The sequence below is a fragment of the Lampetra planeri genome, unplaced genomic scaffold (genome assembly GCF_965212315.1).
Source record: "Lampetra planeri unplaced genomic scaffold, kcLamPlan1.2.h2 scaffold_135, whole genome shotgun sequence".
NCBI classification, from domain to species: domain Eukaryota; kingdom Metazoa; phylum Chordata; class Hyperoartia; order Petromyzontiformes; family Petromyzontidae; genus Lampetra; species Lampetra planeri.
Genome location: NW_027614067.1, coordinates 185,598 through 202,121, shown reverse-complemented (window position 1 = coordinate 202,121; position 16,524 = coordinate 185,598). Strand labels below are relative to the sequence as shown.

General features: G+C 58.3%; 1 protein-coding gene across 2 annotated transcripts in view; it reads right to left on the bottom strand.

Moving 5' to 3' along the window:
- Positions 1-16,524, bottom strand: part of MAP3K1 (mitogen-activated protein kinase kinase kinase 1) — an 80,630-nt gene that overhangs the window by 10,595 nt on the left and 53,511 nt on the right. For both annotated transcript variants that reach the window (XM_078622151.1, XM_078622150.1), the window contains 11 exons: positions 16,135-16,251; positions 15,372-15,532; positions 14,280-14,401; positions 12,237-12,318; positions 11,620-11,809; positions 11,023-11,352; positions 6,320-6,441; positions 5,634-5,725; positions 4,261-4,453; positions 3,141-3,501; positions 1,039-2,577 (listed from right to left, as the gene is read on the bottom strand). In XM_078622151.1, the coding sequence (XP_078478277.1) occupies positions 1,039-2,577; positions 3,141-3,501; positions 4,261-4,453; positions 5,634-5,725; positions 6,320-6,441; positions 11,023-11,352; positions 11,620-11,809; positions 12,237-12,318; positions 14,280-14,401; positions 15,372-15,532; positions 16,135-16,251 (3,309 nt within the window). The remainder of the gene's footprint in view (positions 1-1,038; positions 2,578-3,140; positions 3,502-4,260; positions 4,454-5,633; positions 5,726-6,319; positions 6,442-11,022; positions 11,353-11,619; positions 11,810-12,236; positions 12,319-14,279; positions 14,402-15,371; positions 15,533-16,134; positions 16,252-16,524) is intronic.

The window sequence follows — 16,524 nt, the reverse complement described above, 5'->3', positions numbered from 1 at the left end:
TGTTCTACAGTCTGAGTGAGTGGAGTTTGTATCATCTCCCCGTGTTCTGCCGGGTGAGAGTGAGTGGGGTTTGTGTGATCTCTCCCTGTTCTACAGTCTGAGTGAGTGGAGTTTGTATCATCTCCCCGTGTTCTGCCGGGTGAGAGTGAGTGGAGTTTGTGTGATCTCCCCCTGTTCTACAGTCTGAGTGAGTGGAGTTTGTATCATCTCCCCGTGTTCTGCCGGGTGAGAGTGAGTGGAGTTTGTGTGATCTCCCCCTGTTCTACAGTCTGAGTCAGTGGAGTTTGTATCATCTCCCCGTGTTCTGCCGGGTGAGAGTGAGTGGGGTTTGTGTGATCTCTCCCTGTTCTACAGTCTGAGTGAGTGGAGTTTGTGTGATCTCCCCCTGTTCTACAGTCTGAGTGAGTGGAGTTTGTATCATCTCCCCGTGTTCTGCCGGGTGAGAGTGAGTGGGGTTTGTGTGATCTCTCCCTGTTCTACAGTCTGAGTGAGTGGAGTTTGTGTGATCTCCCCCTGTTCTACAGTCTGAGTGAGTGGAGTTTGTATCATCTCCCCGTGTTCTGCCGGGTGAGAGTGAGTGGGGTTTGTGTGATCTCTCCCTGTTCTACAGTCTGAGTGAGTGGAGTTTGTGTTATCTCCCCCTGTTCTACAGTCTGAGTGAGTGGAGTTTGTATCATCTCCCCGTGTTCTGCCGGGTGAGAGTGAGTGGGGTTTGTGTGATCTCCCCCTGTTCTACAGTCTGAGTGAGTGGAGTTTGTGTGATCGCCCCCTGTTCTACAGAGTGAGTGAGTGGAGTTTGTGTGATCTCCCCCTGTTCTACAGAGTGAGTGAGTGGAGTTTGTGTGATCTCCCCCTGTTCTACAGAGTGAGTGAGTGGAGTTTGTGTGATCTCCCCCTGTTCTACAGAGTGAGTGAGTGGGGTTTGTGTGATCTCCCCCTGTTCTACAGAGTGAGTGAGTGGGGTTTGTGTTTTATATCAATTATTTGTGGTCCCCGCGGTAAACATTCAGCGATGACGAACCGTTTAACCGGCCTCACCTCCTCGCGGTACGAGTCTCCCGGCTCCGCCCCGCCGTCCGGGCTCATCGTCATGGCGACCTCGGAGTGGAACGTCACGCCGTGACGATCGTCGCCGGCACCCAAACGCACCGTCTCCGAGTCCTCCTCCTGCTCCCCACCGTCGTCACCATCGTCGTCGTCGTCGCGCCGCTGCACCCGTCCCTGCCCCGGCGACATCCCGCCGACACCGTTCTGCAGCCACGAACCGACGCCGCCACCGGCGCCGGTAACGCCGGCGCCACGGGGCTCCTTGCCCGCAGGCTCCTTCGGGTCCCTGCGTTTGCCGCCGCGCTCTTTGCACTTGCGCCCGGATGCCTGCCGGGACGCGGTCTCCGGCACCGGCGCCGACCGCGAGTCCCTGCCGTGGCCCTCCGGCTCGCCCGGTCGTTCCTCTTTGGCGGCGAGCGGCGCCACCGACGCCGCCCGGTGAGCGGTGCCGCCGGCGCCCCCCTGGCTCTGCGGCTGCTGCTGCCGGGGCTGCGACGCGCTCGGCCTCTTCTGCCGCTCGGGAGAGCCGCGCTCGATGTGCGGCTTCACGGCGAGGGGCGGCGGCTGGGGCCTGGCGCCCGGCGCCGCTCCCGGCCTGCCGACGTCCTTCCACCCCGACGACGCCGTCGCCGACCCCCCCGCCGTCTGCTTGCCGGCGCCCGGCGCCCGCCCCCTCGTCTCGCCCGCCGCCTGCGAGCCACCGTGCCAGTCCGCGGCCGGCCTGGCTGCGCCAGCGCCTTTCTCGTCGGCTCCTCCGCCGCCGCCGGTTTCGGAAAACGGCACCAGGCTGGGGTACGACGCCGCTGCCGCTGCCGCAGCGCCGCCGCCGTCGTGCTTGACCGACGGCGTCGCCGCCGCCGCCGGCTTGTTTCTCACCGAGGCCGGGCCGCAGTGAGCGTCGCCGGGCGCCGGTGGTAGCACGGCGCCGGCAGACCTGTCCGTCTTTGCGAGCGTGCCGGCGCTCCTATCCACGTGCTGCTGCTGCTGCTGCGGTTGAGTCCTTGTGCCGTGCTGGCCGGAGTAACCGCACGGAGCGCTGGCGCCACCTGCTGCTCCCGCCGCTACCGGCGGCTGATGAGTCTTGGGGACGCCACCCCCCGCGACAGACGACGGCGGCTGCCCCACGGCGCTCGCCAAGGCCGGTGCGTCGGCGCCGGCCGTGGCGAGAGCGACCGGCGCCGCGCCCAGCGCGCCGGGCTTGCCGTCCCGCGCTTTGACGTCTTTGGGGGTGGCCCGGGGGGCGGACGCCGCCGCCGCCGACGACGACGCCGAAGCAACCGCGGCGTTCCTGGTGACGGCGCCCGACGCCGTGGGCATGGCCGTGTCGTAGAAGAGCAGCCCGGAGGCCGTCTCCGGCGCGAAGGGCGCGGGAGGAGGGAGTGGCGGTGGGGGGAGGCCCCCCCCCACCGCCGCCCCCCCGCTGCGGAGGGAGGCGGTGGGGGTGGAGCGGGCGGTGCCCGCGGGGGAGTTGTGGGGGGCCGACGGCTCGACGAAGCCTTCGAATCGCCCGTCGCCCGCGTCGTCACGAGCCTGCGGGGGGGGGGGGGGGTGAGCGGTGGAGGGTTATTAATCCGGTGGCGCTAGCGACGCGTTCCGTTCGGCGAACGACATCGTAAATAAAAATCCAAATATTTTATTTATCCTGGAGAAATCTTAAATCTTCCCCCTGCCCCACCCACCCTCTGTGTAGCAGCATTAACAAACTGCCGGGACAAATCCTGTACCAACACCCGCCATTCGACATGAAGTGACACGTGAAGTGTGGAAGGTTCGCTGACATGAGGTCTTGGGACAGACCCGGCAGGTGCCGTCAAGATCGGCCTCCTCCACAGAGGCCGATCTTGACACCCCTAGTACCAGTCTTCGGCAAGTCTACATAGCATCAGCTCCATCTCTTCTCCAGCCCGTGCTGTGCCCGTTTAGCCCCCTCTATGCGGTCAAACAGAAGCTGCTTGGGGCATGCGGTGGCTGGGCATGCGGGCTACATGACCCAGCCAACGCAGCCTTGCCTGCCGGAGGAGCTCACCAATGGAAATCTTACCTGTACAGGCACGCACACACGCAGGCACACACACACGCACGCACACACACACCTGAATGCAGTCGAGGACGCCCATCTCCTCCGCCAGGCTCAGCAGCCGGCGCTGCAGGCGCGCCGTGCTCGCGTCGTGGTGGTGCGGCGGCGCGTTGTGCAGCTGGAAGAACGGCTGCTGCATCTGCAGCTGGAGCTGCGGGTGGTAGTGCACGTGCTGCTGCTGCTGGCCCTGCTGCTGCTGGTGCGGGTGGCTGCCCGTCTCGCCGAGCATCTCGACGAGCCGCTGGTAGACGTGTGGCACCTGCGCCACCATGCGTGCGGCGCCCAGCACGACGCGGCCCGACACCTTCCCCACCACCGAGTGGGAGCTGTCCAGCGACTTGAGCGTGAAGTTCAGCAGGGACAGCAGCTTGTCATACCTACGGAGTGGGGGGGCGGGGGGGGCGGTGGTGCCTTCGTTAACTCAGCGCTCCCCTACCTTTCCCACCGCCCCTTCCCTCGCACTCTGACCTGTGCAGGGAAATGCCCCCCCCAAAATGTACCCCCTGCCACCCAACCACACCACCCCCCCACAACCCAAACCACCGCCACTCCCGCCTCCCCCCCCCCTCTGACTTGTCCAGGGCGATGAACTACACCCCCCCATCTCCCCCGTGCCTCCCACCCACCCCACCCCCAAAACAAACACAGATCCCCCTTACAGCAAGTGCTGTTAGCGAGGACCTATGAAGGCTGGCACTGCACACGAAAGGGGTGGGTGGCCAGCACCACGCCCGGCCACCTTCATCTCCCCAGCGGCGTTGTTTACTTACCGCACCAGGTTACTCATTTGAGGCCGAGTCGTACTAGGGGAGGCCCAGGACCGGTTCAGATAATCGTCACCGGTTGTTGGTGGCCGTGAGCGGGAATCGAACTCGGGTCGCCGGAGTTCGTAGCGCGGCGTAGCGCTGACCACTACCGTGCACACCAACACCAACAACCCGCCATTTGCCACGAAGCGATGGTGACATCACCACGGGGGGCCCGTGACAGGCCAGGCGCACTTTGAGGCCGTCGCGTTCAATCTCGAATCCTCGCCTCCTCGCAGTGGGTCACGGGACAGACCCAGCAGGTGCCACGGAGTTGACTGACTTGAGATGACACACCAGCCACCCACTAGCCCACCCACACCCACTGACCTGTCCAGGGCGATGCCCTCTGCGCCCCCCTCGCCCTCTGCGAGCACGTGGGGGTAGAACTCGGTGGGGAACTCGAGCAGCAGGCGGTCGATGAAGCAGAGGCGTCCGAGCAGCGCCTGCCAGTTGGCGTAGTAGGTCTGGGCGCCCAGGATGCAGCCGAGCACAAAGTCCAGGCCTCCGAGGCCCAGCGACACTGGGGGGGGGGGGGGGAGGGGGGGGGCACGACGAGACAAGACTTGATAATTGGTTCTTTACCCTTCTATCTGGCAACAAAACTGACACCTTTTTACAAGGAGTCATGTTTGCATAGACCGCAATACCTGCAGTCATAATACAAACAAAAGAACATAACTCTGATAATGTGCACTGTCCTTGAAGTTGATTGGTCCACACCCGAGACAGCTTTCCTTAGAGCCTAGTCTCATATGGGTTGGACCAGATGACGCCAAAAGGCGCACAACTCAAGGACAATGCACCATCAGAGTATGAGAGCTCGGGGCAAGCATCTACACTATGGGAACCTCATTTGCCAGTAAAAATATGATAATTGGTTCTTTACCCTTCTATCTGGCAACAAAACTGACACCTTTTTACAAGAAGGGTAAAGAACCAATTATCATATTTTTACTGGCAAATGAGGTTCCCATAGTGTAGATGCTTGCCCCGAGCTCTCATACTCTGATGGTGCATTGTCCTTGAGTTGTGCGCCTTTTGGCGTCATCTGGTCCAACCCATATGAGACTAGGCTCTAAGGAAAGCTGTCTCGGGTGTGGACCAATCAACTTCAAGGACAGTGCACATTATCAGAGTTATGTTCTTTTGTTTGTATTATGACTGCAGGTATTGCGGTCTATGCAAACATGACTCCTTGTAAAAAGGTGTCAGTTTTGTTGCCAGATAGAAGGGTAAAGAACCAATTATCATATTTTTACTGGCAAATGAGGTTCCCATAGTGTAGATGCTTGCCCCGAGCTCTCATACTCTGATGGTGCATTGTCCTTGAGTTGTGCGCCTTTTGGCGTCATCTGGTCCAACCCATATGAGACTAGGCTCTAAGGAAAGCTGTCTCGGGTGTGGACCAATCAACTTCAAGGACAGTGCACATTATCAGAGTTATGTTCTTTTGTTTGTATTATGACTGCAGGTATTGCGGTCTATGCAAACATGACTCCTTGTAAAAAGGTGTCAGTTTGTTGCCAGATAGAAGGGTAAAGAACCAATTATCATATTTTTACTGGCAAATGAGGTTCCCATAGTGGAGACAAGACTTGTCACGCGACTTGACCTGTCACGTGACGAGAATTGTCACGTGAGGAGACACGACGTGACCTGACACGCAGGACCCCGACGAGACTCGCCTCCGCCCTCCCTACCAGAGTTGAGCAGCTCCCTGCCCACCGCCAGCTCCCCGGCCTGTCCCTTGCAGAGCTCCAGGAGGCTTGAGATGGACAGCTGGCTCGTCCGACTGCACCACGCACACACACACACGCGCGCGCGCACACACACACACACACACAAAGATAAAGACAAAGACACCCCGTATAGCCTTAACAGACTGTAGGGGCAAGTGCTGTTAGCGAGCACCTATGAAGGCCGGAACGGTACACGAGGGGGTGGGTGGCCAGCACCACGCCCGACCGCCTTTGTCTCCCCAGTGGCGATGTTTACACACCGCACCAGGTACCCATTTAAGGCTGAGTCGACCTAGGGGAGGCCCAGGACCGGTTTAGATAATCGTCACTGGTGTTAGCCGTGAGCGGGAATCGAACCCTGGTCGCCAGGTTCATAGCGCAGCGCGCTAACCGCTACACTACACGCACACACACACACACGCGCGCGCACACACACACACACACTCGCGCACGCACACAAGACAAGGCCTTGACGGACTCGTTCGAGGCAAGCGCTGCGAGCGAGCAGCAGCGCCGGCGGCAGTGACCGCTACAGGTGGCGCACGAGAGGGGCGGTGGTGGTGGGTTGGCCGGCGCCGCGCCCCGGGCCGCCTTCGTCTCCCCGAGCGGTAGCCGCGTCGCGATCGCCCCCCACTCCCCACTCCCACCTGTGCGAGTCGGCGCACTTGACCAGTAGGGCCTCCACCACGGGCCTCAGCAGCCTCTGGAGACGCGCTCGCTCCGCCAGACTCTGGCAGAAGGAGTACACCAGCATGGCGCGCAGCGTTTTCTGTGCACGCGCGCGGGGAGAGGGGGACACGGGTGTGGGGAAAGCGCCGAATGAAGGCCGGCGCACGGCACGCGAGTGGCCGGGTTGGGGATCAACGCCACGACCGGCTGCGATTTACTTGTTTAAATATTCGCTGCGTATTTGGAATTTGCGTGTCTCTCCCTCTTTCCCCGAGGTCGCGTGGATTTTTCTCCGGGTCCTCCGGTTTTTCCCCTCCACATTTAGAATCGACGTGCACGCGTTTCGAGGATTTGGCTGCTGCGATAAATTTGCAAGTGATGAGCCACGTCGTTGAGCTATTATCATTTGTGATAGCCAGATCGCTTCTGAGCTGCTAAATAGCTCAGTGGGCCTTACCTGGTAAAATAAAAAATTGTTGAGACTTTTAGTTCAAACGGCTGGCCTGAAAAAGGGCCATCACCCGAAACGTCGCCCATCTGAACCACACTCCCTCCCTGATCTCGTCAGGGCATAAACTATCACGCAAACTCCGATCATCCTTACAGCAGCAGCAGCAGCGGCGGCTTTAGGCTGGCCATTGAACAAAGATGTTCAACGCACCGCGTGGCGCCTTCAGATGCATTTCCACGGCCGTCTGGAAAGCTCTTCCTTCCGATATTTGAAAGCCACTGGGAGCTACGCATTATTACATCATCATCTAGATTGACAAACTCACTTATTGAGAACTGCTTTTTGAGTTAAGTTTGTTGTCCTTCCCACCGCACCTCCGATTGGCACGGTTGGCTACGTACGGTGCCAAAGAAGTTCAACACACACACATACAACCATCTCGAAGCTACACGGGCGGCCAAAATAAAACACTGACCGCGAAACACAATGGGGGGGGGGGGGGCAGCATTGTTGTGCCATTGTGTTTTGTGTGCGCAAATTTAGTTTTTTTGTTATCCGGTACAAATTATAACAACGCACTTTTTATTCTTCTCAGATTTTGTTTGTTCCTTATTACCCCCCTACCTCAATCAGCTCTCCGCTGCATTGTGTTGCTGTGGTGGAAGTGGCCCAAAAGTTCTGGATTAAATTAGCTATGTGGAGCGCCACGCTGGCTAGGAGATGTGAACTCCATCGCCTAGTATGCAAGAGGTCGTGGGTTCGATCAAGACCCTGACGATGCCTGCTCTATATTTGGAGTTTGCGTGTCTCTCTCTCTAATCATCATCATCATCACGGTGGCTAGGAGATGTTAACTCCCTCGCCTGGTATGCAGGAGGTCGTTGGTTCGATCCCGACCTTGCCGACACCTGCTGTATATTTGGAGTTTGTGTCCCTCTCTCTCTCTTTCCCCGTGGTCGCCTCTATTTTTCTCCGAGTCATCCCGTTTTTTTCCCTCCACATTTTGAATCAACGTCACGAGGTTAGAGTACTTGGCTGCCGCTATAAATTTCCACGCGATGATGATAAGCCCACTTCGTTAAGCTATCATCTGTGGCCAGGTCGCTTCTGAAAAAGAACTCGAGAGCTCGGTGGGCTTTACCATCGTCAAATAAAAATAGTTTAGTTTAGTTTTAACAAACACAATGGCAAATTATCAAGGTGAATACATAATTCCTTTCGCCCATCACACTACGCCCCCACGATGACCCCTCTCGGAACAACCGCTCGTGTCTTGAAAGCATTCGGAGGAATGTTACGTCCCCCGCTATCGTGGTGGACTGCCGTGACAGCCGGAGTCGACGGGGGGGGGGGGGAAGAGCCAGCCGGAGAGAAAGAGCAGAGAGAGAGTAGAAAGCAAGAGAGGGACAAGGGGGGAGGGAGGGAGAGAGAGAGAGGAGAGAGAACAGGAAAGAGAGCGAGAGAGCAAAAACGAAAAAGAGAGGAAGAGGGAGAGAACAAGGAAGAGTGTAGCCAAGAGAATGAGGGAAAGCGAGAAAGCTATGGGGATAGGGAGAGCGAGCGATCGAGGGAGAGCAAGGGTGAGAGCAAGAGCGGCAGGAAACGAGAGATGGAGAGCAAGGGAGAGAAAGAGAGAGCGAGAGAAAGAGAGAGGCAGTTATGAGCTACCCGTCGGAGGCCGTCGGACTGCGAGAAGGGCTGCGTGCAGAGCGAGAGAGCGAGCGAGAGAGTGAGCGAGAGAGTGAGCGAGAGAGTGAGCGAGAGAGTGAGCTAGAGAGCGAGCGAGAGAGTGAGCGAGAGAGCGAGTGAGCGAGAGAGTGAGCTAGAGAGTGAGCTAGAGAGCGAGCGAGAGAGTGAGCGAGAGAGCGAGTGAGCAAGAGAGTGAGCTAGAGAGTGAGCTAGAGAGCGAGCGAGAGAGTGAGCGAGAGAGTGAGCTAGAGAGCGAGCGAGAGAGTGAGCGAGAGAGCGAGTGAGCGAGAGAGTGAGCTAGAGAGTGAGCTAGAGAGCGAGCGAGAGAGTGAGCGAGAGAGCGAGTGAGCGAGAGAGTGAGCGAGAGAGTGAGCTAGAGAGCGAGCGAGAGAGTGAGCGAGAGAGCGAGTGAGCGAGAGAGTGAGCTAGAGAGTGAGCTAGAGAGTGAGCTAGAGAGTGAGCGAGAGAGCGAGTGAGGGAGTGAGCGAGAGAGTGAGCGAGAGAGCGAGCGAGAGAACGAGCGAGAGAGCGAGCGAGCGAGCGAGAGGTGGGGGTTTACATAAAGCAAAGTTATTAAAAAAAAAAAGTACGAAATCATGAACGAAGCGAAGTGCCGACTACACCGAGCATCTTCTTGTTTCCACTGATCGTACAAAAAAAAGAGAGAGAAAGAGAGAAGAGCAAGGGAGAGAAAGAGGACAGGCAGAGAGAGCGCAAGGAACGGAGCGAGCGAGAGAGCGAGAACGAGCGAGCGAGAGAGAAAGAGAGAAGAGCAAGGGAGAGAAAGAGGACAGGCAGAGAGAGCGCAAGGAACGGAGCGAGCGAGAGAGCGAGAACGAGCGAGCGAGAGAGAAAGAGAGAAGAGCAAGGGAGAGAAAGAGGACAGGCAGAGAGAGCGCAAGGAACGGAGCGAGCGAGAGAGCGAGAACGAGCGAGCGAGAGAGAAAGAGAGAAGAGCAAGGGAGAGAAAGAGGACAGGCAGAGAGAGCGCAAGGAACGGAGCGAGCGAGAGAGCGAGAACGAGCGAGCGAGAGAGAACACACAGTCGGCGGCGGCGGGCGACACAAAGGGCGGTGGAGGGGTTTGTACAGCGCATTACAGTTTCCCAAGGATTTCGGAACAAAAGCGGTGCGCTGGCTCGCTCGCTGGGCCGTGCCGCGCGTGGGCTCAGGCCACGCAGAAACACAACTGCCGATACTTCCTGTGGGAGTACATAAAGTAAACAAGTCGCGCTGGGGGGAGTGGGAACCGCACTGTGTTTATACAAAGATCCCACCCCCCCGCTCCCCCCCTCTCCACCCATCCACCATCCCCCCCCACCATAGCCTTAACAGACTGTCGGGGGGCCATGGTTTGAGATAAGCGCGTGCGCGCGAGGGTTTGAACCCTCACTCGATAGCCGCACGTCGCCGAATTGACCCCGAGCATCACCACCATCATCACCACCACCATCACCAATACCACCAACACCACCGCCACCAACACCACCGCCACCAACACTACCGCCACCACCAACACCACCGCCTCCACCAACACCACCGCCTCCACCAACACCACCGCCACCACCAACCGCACCGCCACCACCAACACCACCGCCACCAACACCACCAACGCGAGTAGCAACAGCAGCACCACCGATGAAGGCCGCCACTGTGGCGCACGAGGGGGTGGGTGGCCGGCACCAACGCCCGCCCCGCCGCCTTCATCTCCCCAGTAGCGACGTTTACCACACGCCGCACCCAGGCGATCACTTGAGGCCGGGTCGACCTAGAGGAGGGCCCCAGGACCGGTTCAAATAAACGTCTGTTGCCCCCCCGCCCCCAACCCCTCCCCCCCTCTCCCCCCGTAACGCTTCCTCTTTTTCAGTTCCGCTCCTTCTTTTAACGAGGCTGCAATTACCGAACCGGTGGGGCGGCGGATGCAGCCGTCACCGCGGCTCCGGGTTTGGCAGGCGGTGTTTGCCCCGGTGTCCTTGAGCCACGGAGTTGCGATTGGCCGTGCGAACTAAAGCAACCATTTTACATTATACCGGGTAATGCGCGTGTGTATGTTGAACTATGTATGTGTGTATGTTGAACACCGTACGTAAGCCAACCGTGCTAACCGGAGGTGCGCGGGGGGGGGGAATGGATAACAAAGTAATCACAAAAGGAAGTTTTGAAGGAATAGGATTGTCACTCTAGACGAGTTAAAAGTGCTTAGCTCCAGTGGCATGATGATAAGCCACTTCGTTGAGCTGTACTTTGTGATGGCCAGGTCGGTTCTATACAGCTCAGTGGAGCCTTACCACCTCGTAAAATAAAAAGTTCAGTTTTTTTAGGCGTTGGCCTTGACGTCATAACGCGGTGTTCCGGATTCGTGTTTTAAAACCCAAAGCAAAATGTCATCACCTCTTCCTGCCCACCTCTTCCTGCCCACCTCTTCTAACCACCACTCCCCCCCCCCCCCCCCCCCAAAATCAGGCCGCCGGGTTCGTAGCGCGGCGCGCTAATCGCTGTGCCGCCGCTCTCCGTCACCCCCAGCCGCCACTGCTCTCCTCACCAGCGCGGCCACGTAGACCCTGTAGACGGGGTCGGCGCACACCATGGACAGCACGCTGCAGCAGCACTCCATCACGGCCCCCGCCGAGCGGTCCGACGGCCCGTCCCGGGGGCCGCCCTCCGCTCCCCCCCCTCCTCCCCCGCCGGCACCCGAAGCGGCGGCGCCGCCGGCGGCGGTGACGCCGCTGCCGTCGTTGGCGGCGGCGCCACGCAGTTCCCCGTTGGCGAGGAGCAGCGAGCCGGTGACGTCGTGGGAGAGGCGGCGCATGGCCATCTCGCGGATGTTCCAGTGGCGCGAGAAGAGGCAGCTCACCAGCTCCACACCAAACACCTGCGCCCAGCACGCACGATGGTGCCACGTCACATGACGCACGCACGCACACGCGCGGTGGTCCCACATTCCTGAAGGCACGCGCCATGTTGCGCACACACACGCGCGCACACGATGGTGCCACGTCACATGACGCACGCACGCACGCACGATGGCACCAAGTCACTGGACGCACATTTACGTACGCGCGCCGGTGCCCTAATCCTGAACGAGGCCACCTGGGCGGGGGGGGAAGAGGAGGTGGCGGGTTTGGCTCAGGCGCCGTACCTGGCTCCAGGGCTCGGCGATGCCGCGGTACGCCACGGGGATGGGCTGGGCGCCGTAGTGGAGCAGCGCCGCCTCGTTGTCCATCTGCCGGTTGTTGGCGGCAGCGGTGGCGCCGTGCGGGGTCTGCGGTGGTGGCGGCGCCTGCACCTGGGCCTGCGGCTGGGTGTCGACCGAGCTGGAGGCTTCATAACTGCACGACGAACAAGGGGGGGGGGGGGGGGGGGGCGAAGGTGCAGATATAAAGGGCGCTGGCGATATAGGAGAGGGTGTGTGGGTGGGCGAGCGATGGAGCCGTCGGGCTAGTGGGTAAATGGTCGAGCGAGCGACTGAGTTGATGGGTCGGTGAGTGGGTGGGTGAGCGATGGAGCGGTCTAGCTCGTGGGGTAAACAGTCGAGGGAGTGGGTGAGTATGTAACCGGGCGATCGTGGGGACAGGGCGGCTGAGTGGTCAGACGAGCGAGTGGGCGAGCGTGCAAAAATTCACGCGAGAGAGAGAGAGACACGCAAACATACAGCAGGTGTCCCCGTGTCGGGATCGAACCCACGACCTCCTGTATAGCAGGCGAGGTATTTAATGTCAATGATATTAAAGTAGTTTGCTAGGTTAATGCGGTCACCTGTGAAACTCGTGGGAGCGCCACTTGGAGCGGCAGAGAGGGCAGATGAGCGTCTCGCGGCTCCTGCGGCACTCCTCTGCCCCTGCACGCACGCACACGCAACCAAAGACAAAGATCCCCCGCGTAGCCTCGAACGGACTGTTGGGGCAAGTGCTCTTAGCGAGTAGCAGCACCTATGAAGGAGACAAAGACGAAGATCCTTGGGGGCAAGTGCTGTTTGCGAGAGAATATTATCCCATCGTCTGTTCTTAGGTCTTATCTCTTCCCCTTAGGTCGCCGGACTAGTGGAGACCGCTCGAAATCCGCGCGAATAGATCAGAATCCATGATCCAGCGCTTGTAGTTATAATGTTGTATCGGTCCTTGCGATGCCATTATTATTATGATGATCACCACCATCACCGCGGACGTCATCACCGTCGTGTTAATTCTCATTATTCCCGACTGGACGTCTGTGAAAAAGAGCTTCATAGCTCATCGGATTCCTGCTGCAGTCTAAGAAAAGATTCTGATCTGCTTCGTTGACTAAAAACTAATTAACTAAACTATTTTTTTTATTTTACCAGGTAAGGCCACCATTGAGCTGCTACATATGAACCTAATGGCGGCACCCCGGGGTACCATAGTACCCCGGCTCTCGCATAATGTCCGTGATGCAGTCATTACACACTTTTATTTAACTCACTTTGTCTATTGTTGTTGTTGTCGTATTCTCAAATCTTGTAACTCAATTTTAACCCACTTCCCAATGTGGTATCGACTGAAAACTTGGTATACTTATGTCTTACTGATGACAATGCTATATTCTATCATAAAAAAAAAATTTAAACATAATGTTTTATATGTTATGTTATTTTTTATATGTTATGTTTCGCCTTGGGTCGTTGGCTGTAAATCACCACGGCCCCTTACGTTATGGCAAGCCTCGGGGCCACTTCCTGGAGTCGTGGAGTTCTGCCATTACGAGTACGGTACATTTCATTAAAGCGTGTTTTCAAAAAGGTATTTTTAAATATTACTTATTTTTAGTCCGTTGATGGTCGGCGATGCGGCAATCGACTCATCTCGACGAGCTGCACACGATGCACTTTTCGAAGTTGAATTTCTCGCTAATGGATTTTTTTATGCTAATGCTGTTTGGCAAAGAAGGACAGGATCGATTTCTGCCCCGGAGCGACGCCCCTTTTCTTCTTGGGACGCCCAGGTTTCGCCTTCGGTGTCCGGATCCACCATCGCGTCAATCGAAACGAGCTGGCATTTGTTAGAGCGGGTGGGGGGACTGACTGCTTGCTGAATCGGGTCGTCGATCTGCGAGCTGACCTCGCTCGTGATTGCCGGGTAGTAATAATATTACCCGCGGTGCACGCCGAGACAAAAGTAGTGTCCCACAAATGAAATATTTAATTGCCTGGGCCATTTTGTATTGTTTGGTACCCCGGGGTACCGCCATAAGGATCATACATCTCTTTTTCAGAAGCGACCTGGCTATCACAAATGAGAGCTCAACGAAGTGGTGGCTTATCAAAGTCACGTGGACATTTTTGTCAGCCAAAATACTCTAAACGCGTGACGTCGATTCTAAATGTGGAGGGAAAAACCGGGCAACTCGGGGGGAAAATCCACGGGACCACCGGGAGAGAGAGAGAGACGGAAACTCCAAATATAGAGCAGCAGGCGTCAGGGTCGGGATCGAACCCACGACCTCTTGTAGCAAGTAGTTAACATCTCTTAGCCATGATAATTGGTTTTTTACCCTTCTATCTGGCAACAGAACTGACACCTTTTTACAAGGAGTCATGTTTGCATAGACCGCAATACCTGCAGTTGTTTGCATTATGACTGCAGGTATTGCGGTCTATGCAAACATGACTCCTTGTAAAAAGGTGTCAGTTTTGTTGCCAGATAGAAGGGTAAAAAACCAATTATCATATTTTTACTGGCAAATGAGGTTCCCATAGTGTAGATCTCTTAGCCACCGTGCCTCCGCTACTCAACTCCGACCCCTGCCCCCCCCCCACTTCCCCCGCACCCACCAAGCACTCACAGATGGACATGCAGTGGTGGTGTAGTTTGTTTCGGCAGCCGTCCTCGCACACGGTGAGGCTCTCCTCGTCCAGCATCTCGAGCAGGCAGATGGGGCACGTCTGCTCCTCCGCCTCGTCCTTGCTGCCAGGGGCCACACGGTCACCCTCCGCCATCGGGCCATCCTCCCGAACAGAAATACACTCGCGTCGAAAGCAAGCGTGCAGGTTGGGGCGAGACGGTTGAGGGCGAGGGGGTCGGTTCAGCGGGTTGGCGAGTGGTGTGGGGCGGGCTGGTGGGCGCGTGGAGCGGTCGAGCTAGTGGGAACGCGGTCGAGGGAGTGGGTTGGTGGGTGAGCATGCGACCGAGCGATCGGGGGCCGCCGAGCGAGCGTGCGAGGGTGCGTGCGATCGGGCGGCTGAGTGATCGGATGAGCGAGTGGGCAAGTGATTTGGTGGGTCGATGAGTGGGTGGGTGACTGCAGGGATTCATCTTCTTGGTTCTTTCGGTAAAGTCACGTAGAAGGTGAAGACGGCTGCTTGCGTTGTAGCCGAAACGTCGTGAGAATTATTTTATTGTGTTTTATTTTTATTATTTTATTACTTCCCTTCTATGTGACTTTACCGAAAGAACCAAGAAGATGAGTGGGTGGGTTGCGCGATGAGCGGTCGATCTTGTGGCCGAGTGGGCGCGTATGCGACGGAGCGATCGAGAGTACGTGCGAGCGAGTGACCTGGCGCCCGAGCGATGGGCGAGCGTGCGACAGGGGGCACGAGCAGTCGAGTGGGCAAACAGAGCTATCGGGCGAGCGGGTGGGTGAGCGACGAGCGGTCGAGCTGGTGGGTAAACGGTCGAGTGAGTGGGCGAGCTTGCGACCCGAGTCATCGGGCCACTGAGCGTACGATCGGGCGGCCGAGCAAACGGATGAGCGAGCGGGCGAGCGTACGCACGACCAAGTGACCTGCGACAGGGGGCACGGGCAGTCAAGCGGTCAAACAGAACGATCGGGAGACCGAGCGATCGGGACGAGCGAATGGGGGCGAGCGAATGGGGGCGAGCGAGTCGAGGCGGGCGCTACCGGTCGGCCGGGGCGGGCGAGCGGGCGGACGTTTACCTGGCGTCGGCGCCGGCCAGCGCCTGGGCGTTGGCCGCGGCGGACGAGGAGGCGGCCTGCGAGGTGCTCATGCGCCCCACCATCCTCTGGATGGCGCTGCGGGACGGCGCCTTGATGCGCGAGCTGCGGCGCGTGTGGTACTTCTGGAAGAGGCTCTCAACCTGCGCGGTGACACGGGGGGTGGGGTGGACACACACACACGCGCTTGTGCATACGCGCGCACACGCAGTACACATACAACAACGGCCGCCACTAAGTGACGGTGATGTCACCACGGCAGGTCACGGGACAGAGCCAGGTGGTGCCACGGGTTGACGGACTGAGATGACTGGCCCGATGCACCACCTGTGCCCCCTAGCGTACACATATAGATTAAATAGACTGCAGGAGCAAGTGCTGTTAGCGAGCGCCTATGAAGGCCGGCATGGCACACGAGGGGGTAGGTGGCCAACACCACGCCCGGCCGCCTTTGTCTCCCCAGTGGCGATGTTTACACATCACACCAGGTACTCATGTTGAGGCTGATTCGAAATAGGGGAGGCCCAGGGCCGGTTCAGATAATCGTCACAACAACACCGCCACCACCACAACACAACGCCACCACACCACCACAACACCACCACAACACCACCACAACACCACCACAACACCACCACAACACCACCACAACACCACCCGTCGCGGCGGTGAAGCGGCCGGACACGTCGTCCCCGGCTCTCCTCGCTTGCCAATCCTCCCCCCCCGCCCCCCCCGGCCGACCCACCTCAAAGTTCTTGAGTGTTTTGCGCCACAGCATGGGGTCGGTGGCCTCCACCTGGAACACGCGGAGCATGACGAACAGCACGTGCACGCAGAAGGTGCCACGGCCGCAGCTGCACGTCTACGGGAGGGCACGGGGAGGGCCGGGCAGGGGGAGGGCAGGGCAGGGGGAGGGCAGGGCAGGGGGAGGGGCAGGGCAGGGCAACGCAGGGGAGGGCAGCGGAAGAGGCGCAGATAAACCAAACTGTTACAACTATCAACTGGTTTAATTTGACCAGGTTAAGGCCCGCCGAGATGAACGTCTGGGAAAGCGTGTCTCCTTCCGGTATTGGGAAGCCGCTGGGAGCCGTGCAATGTCATTTCTTTGGAAGTGGATGCAAGTTTTTGTTGTCCC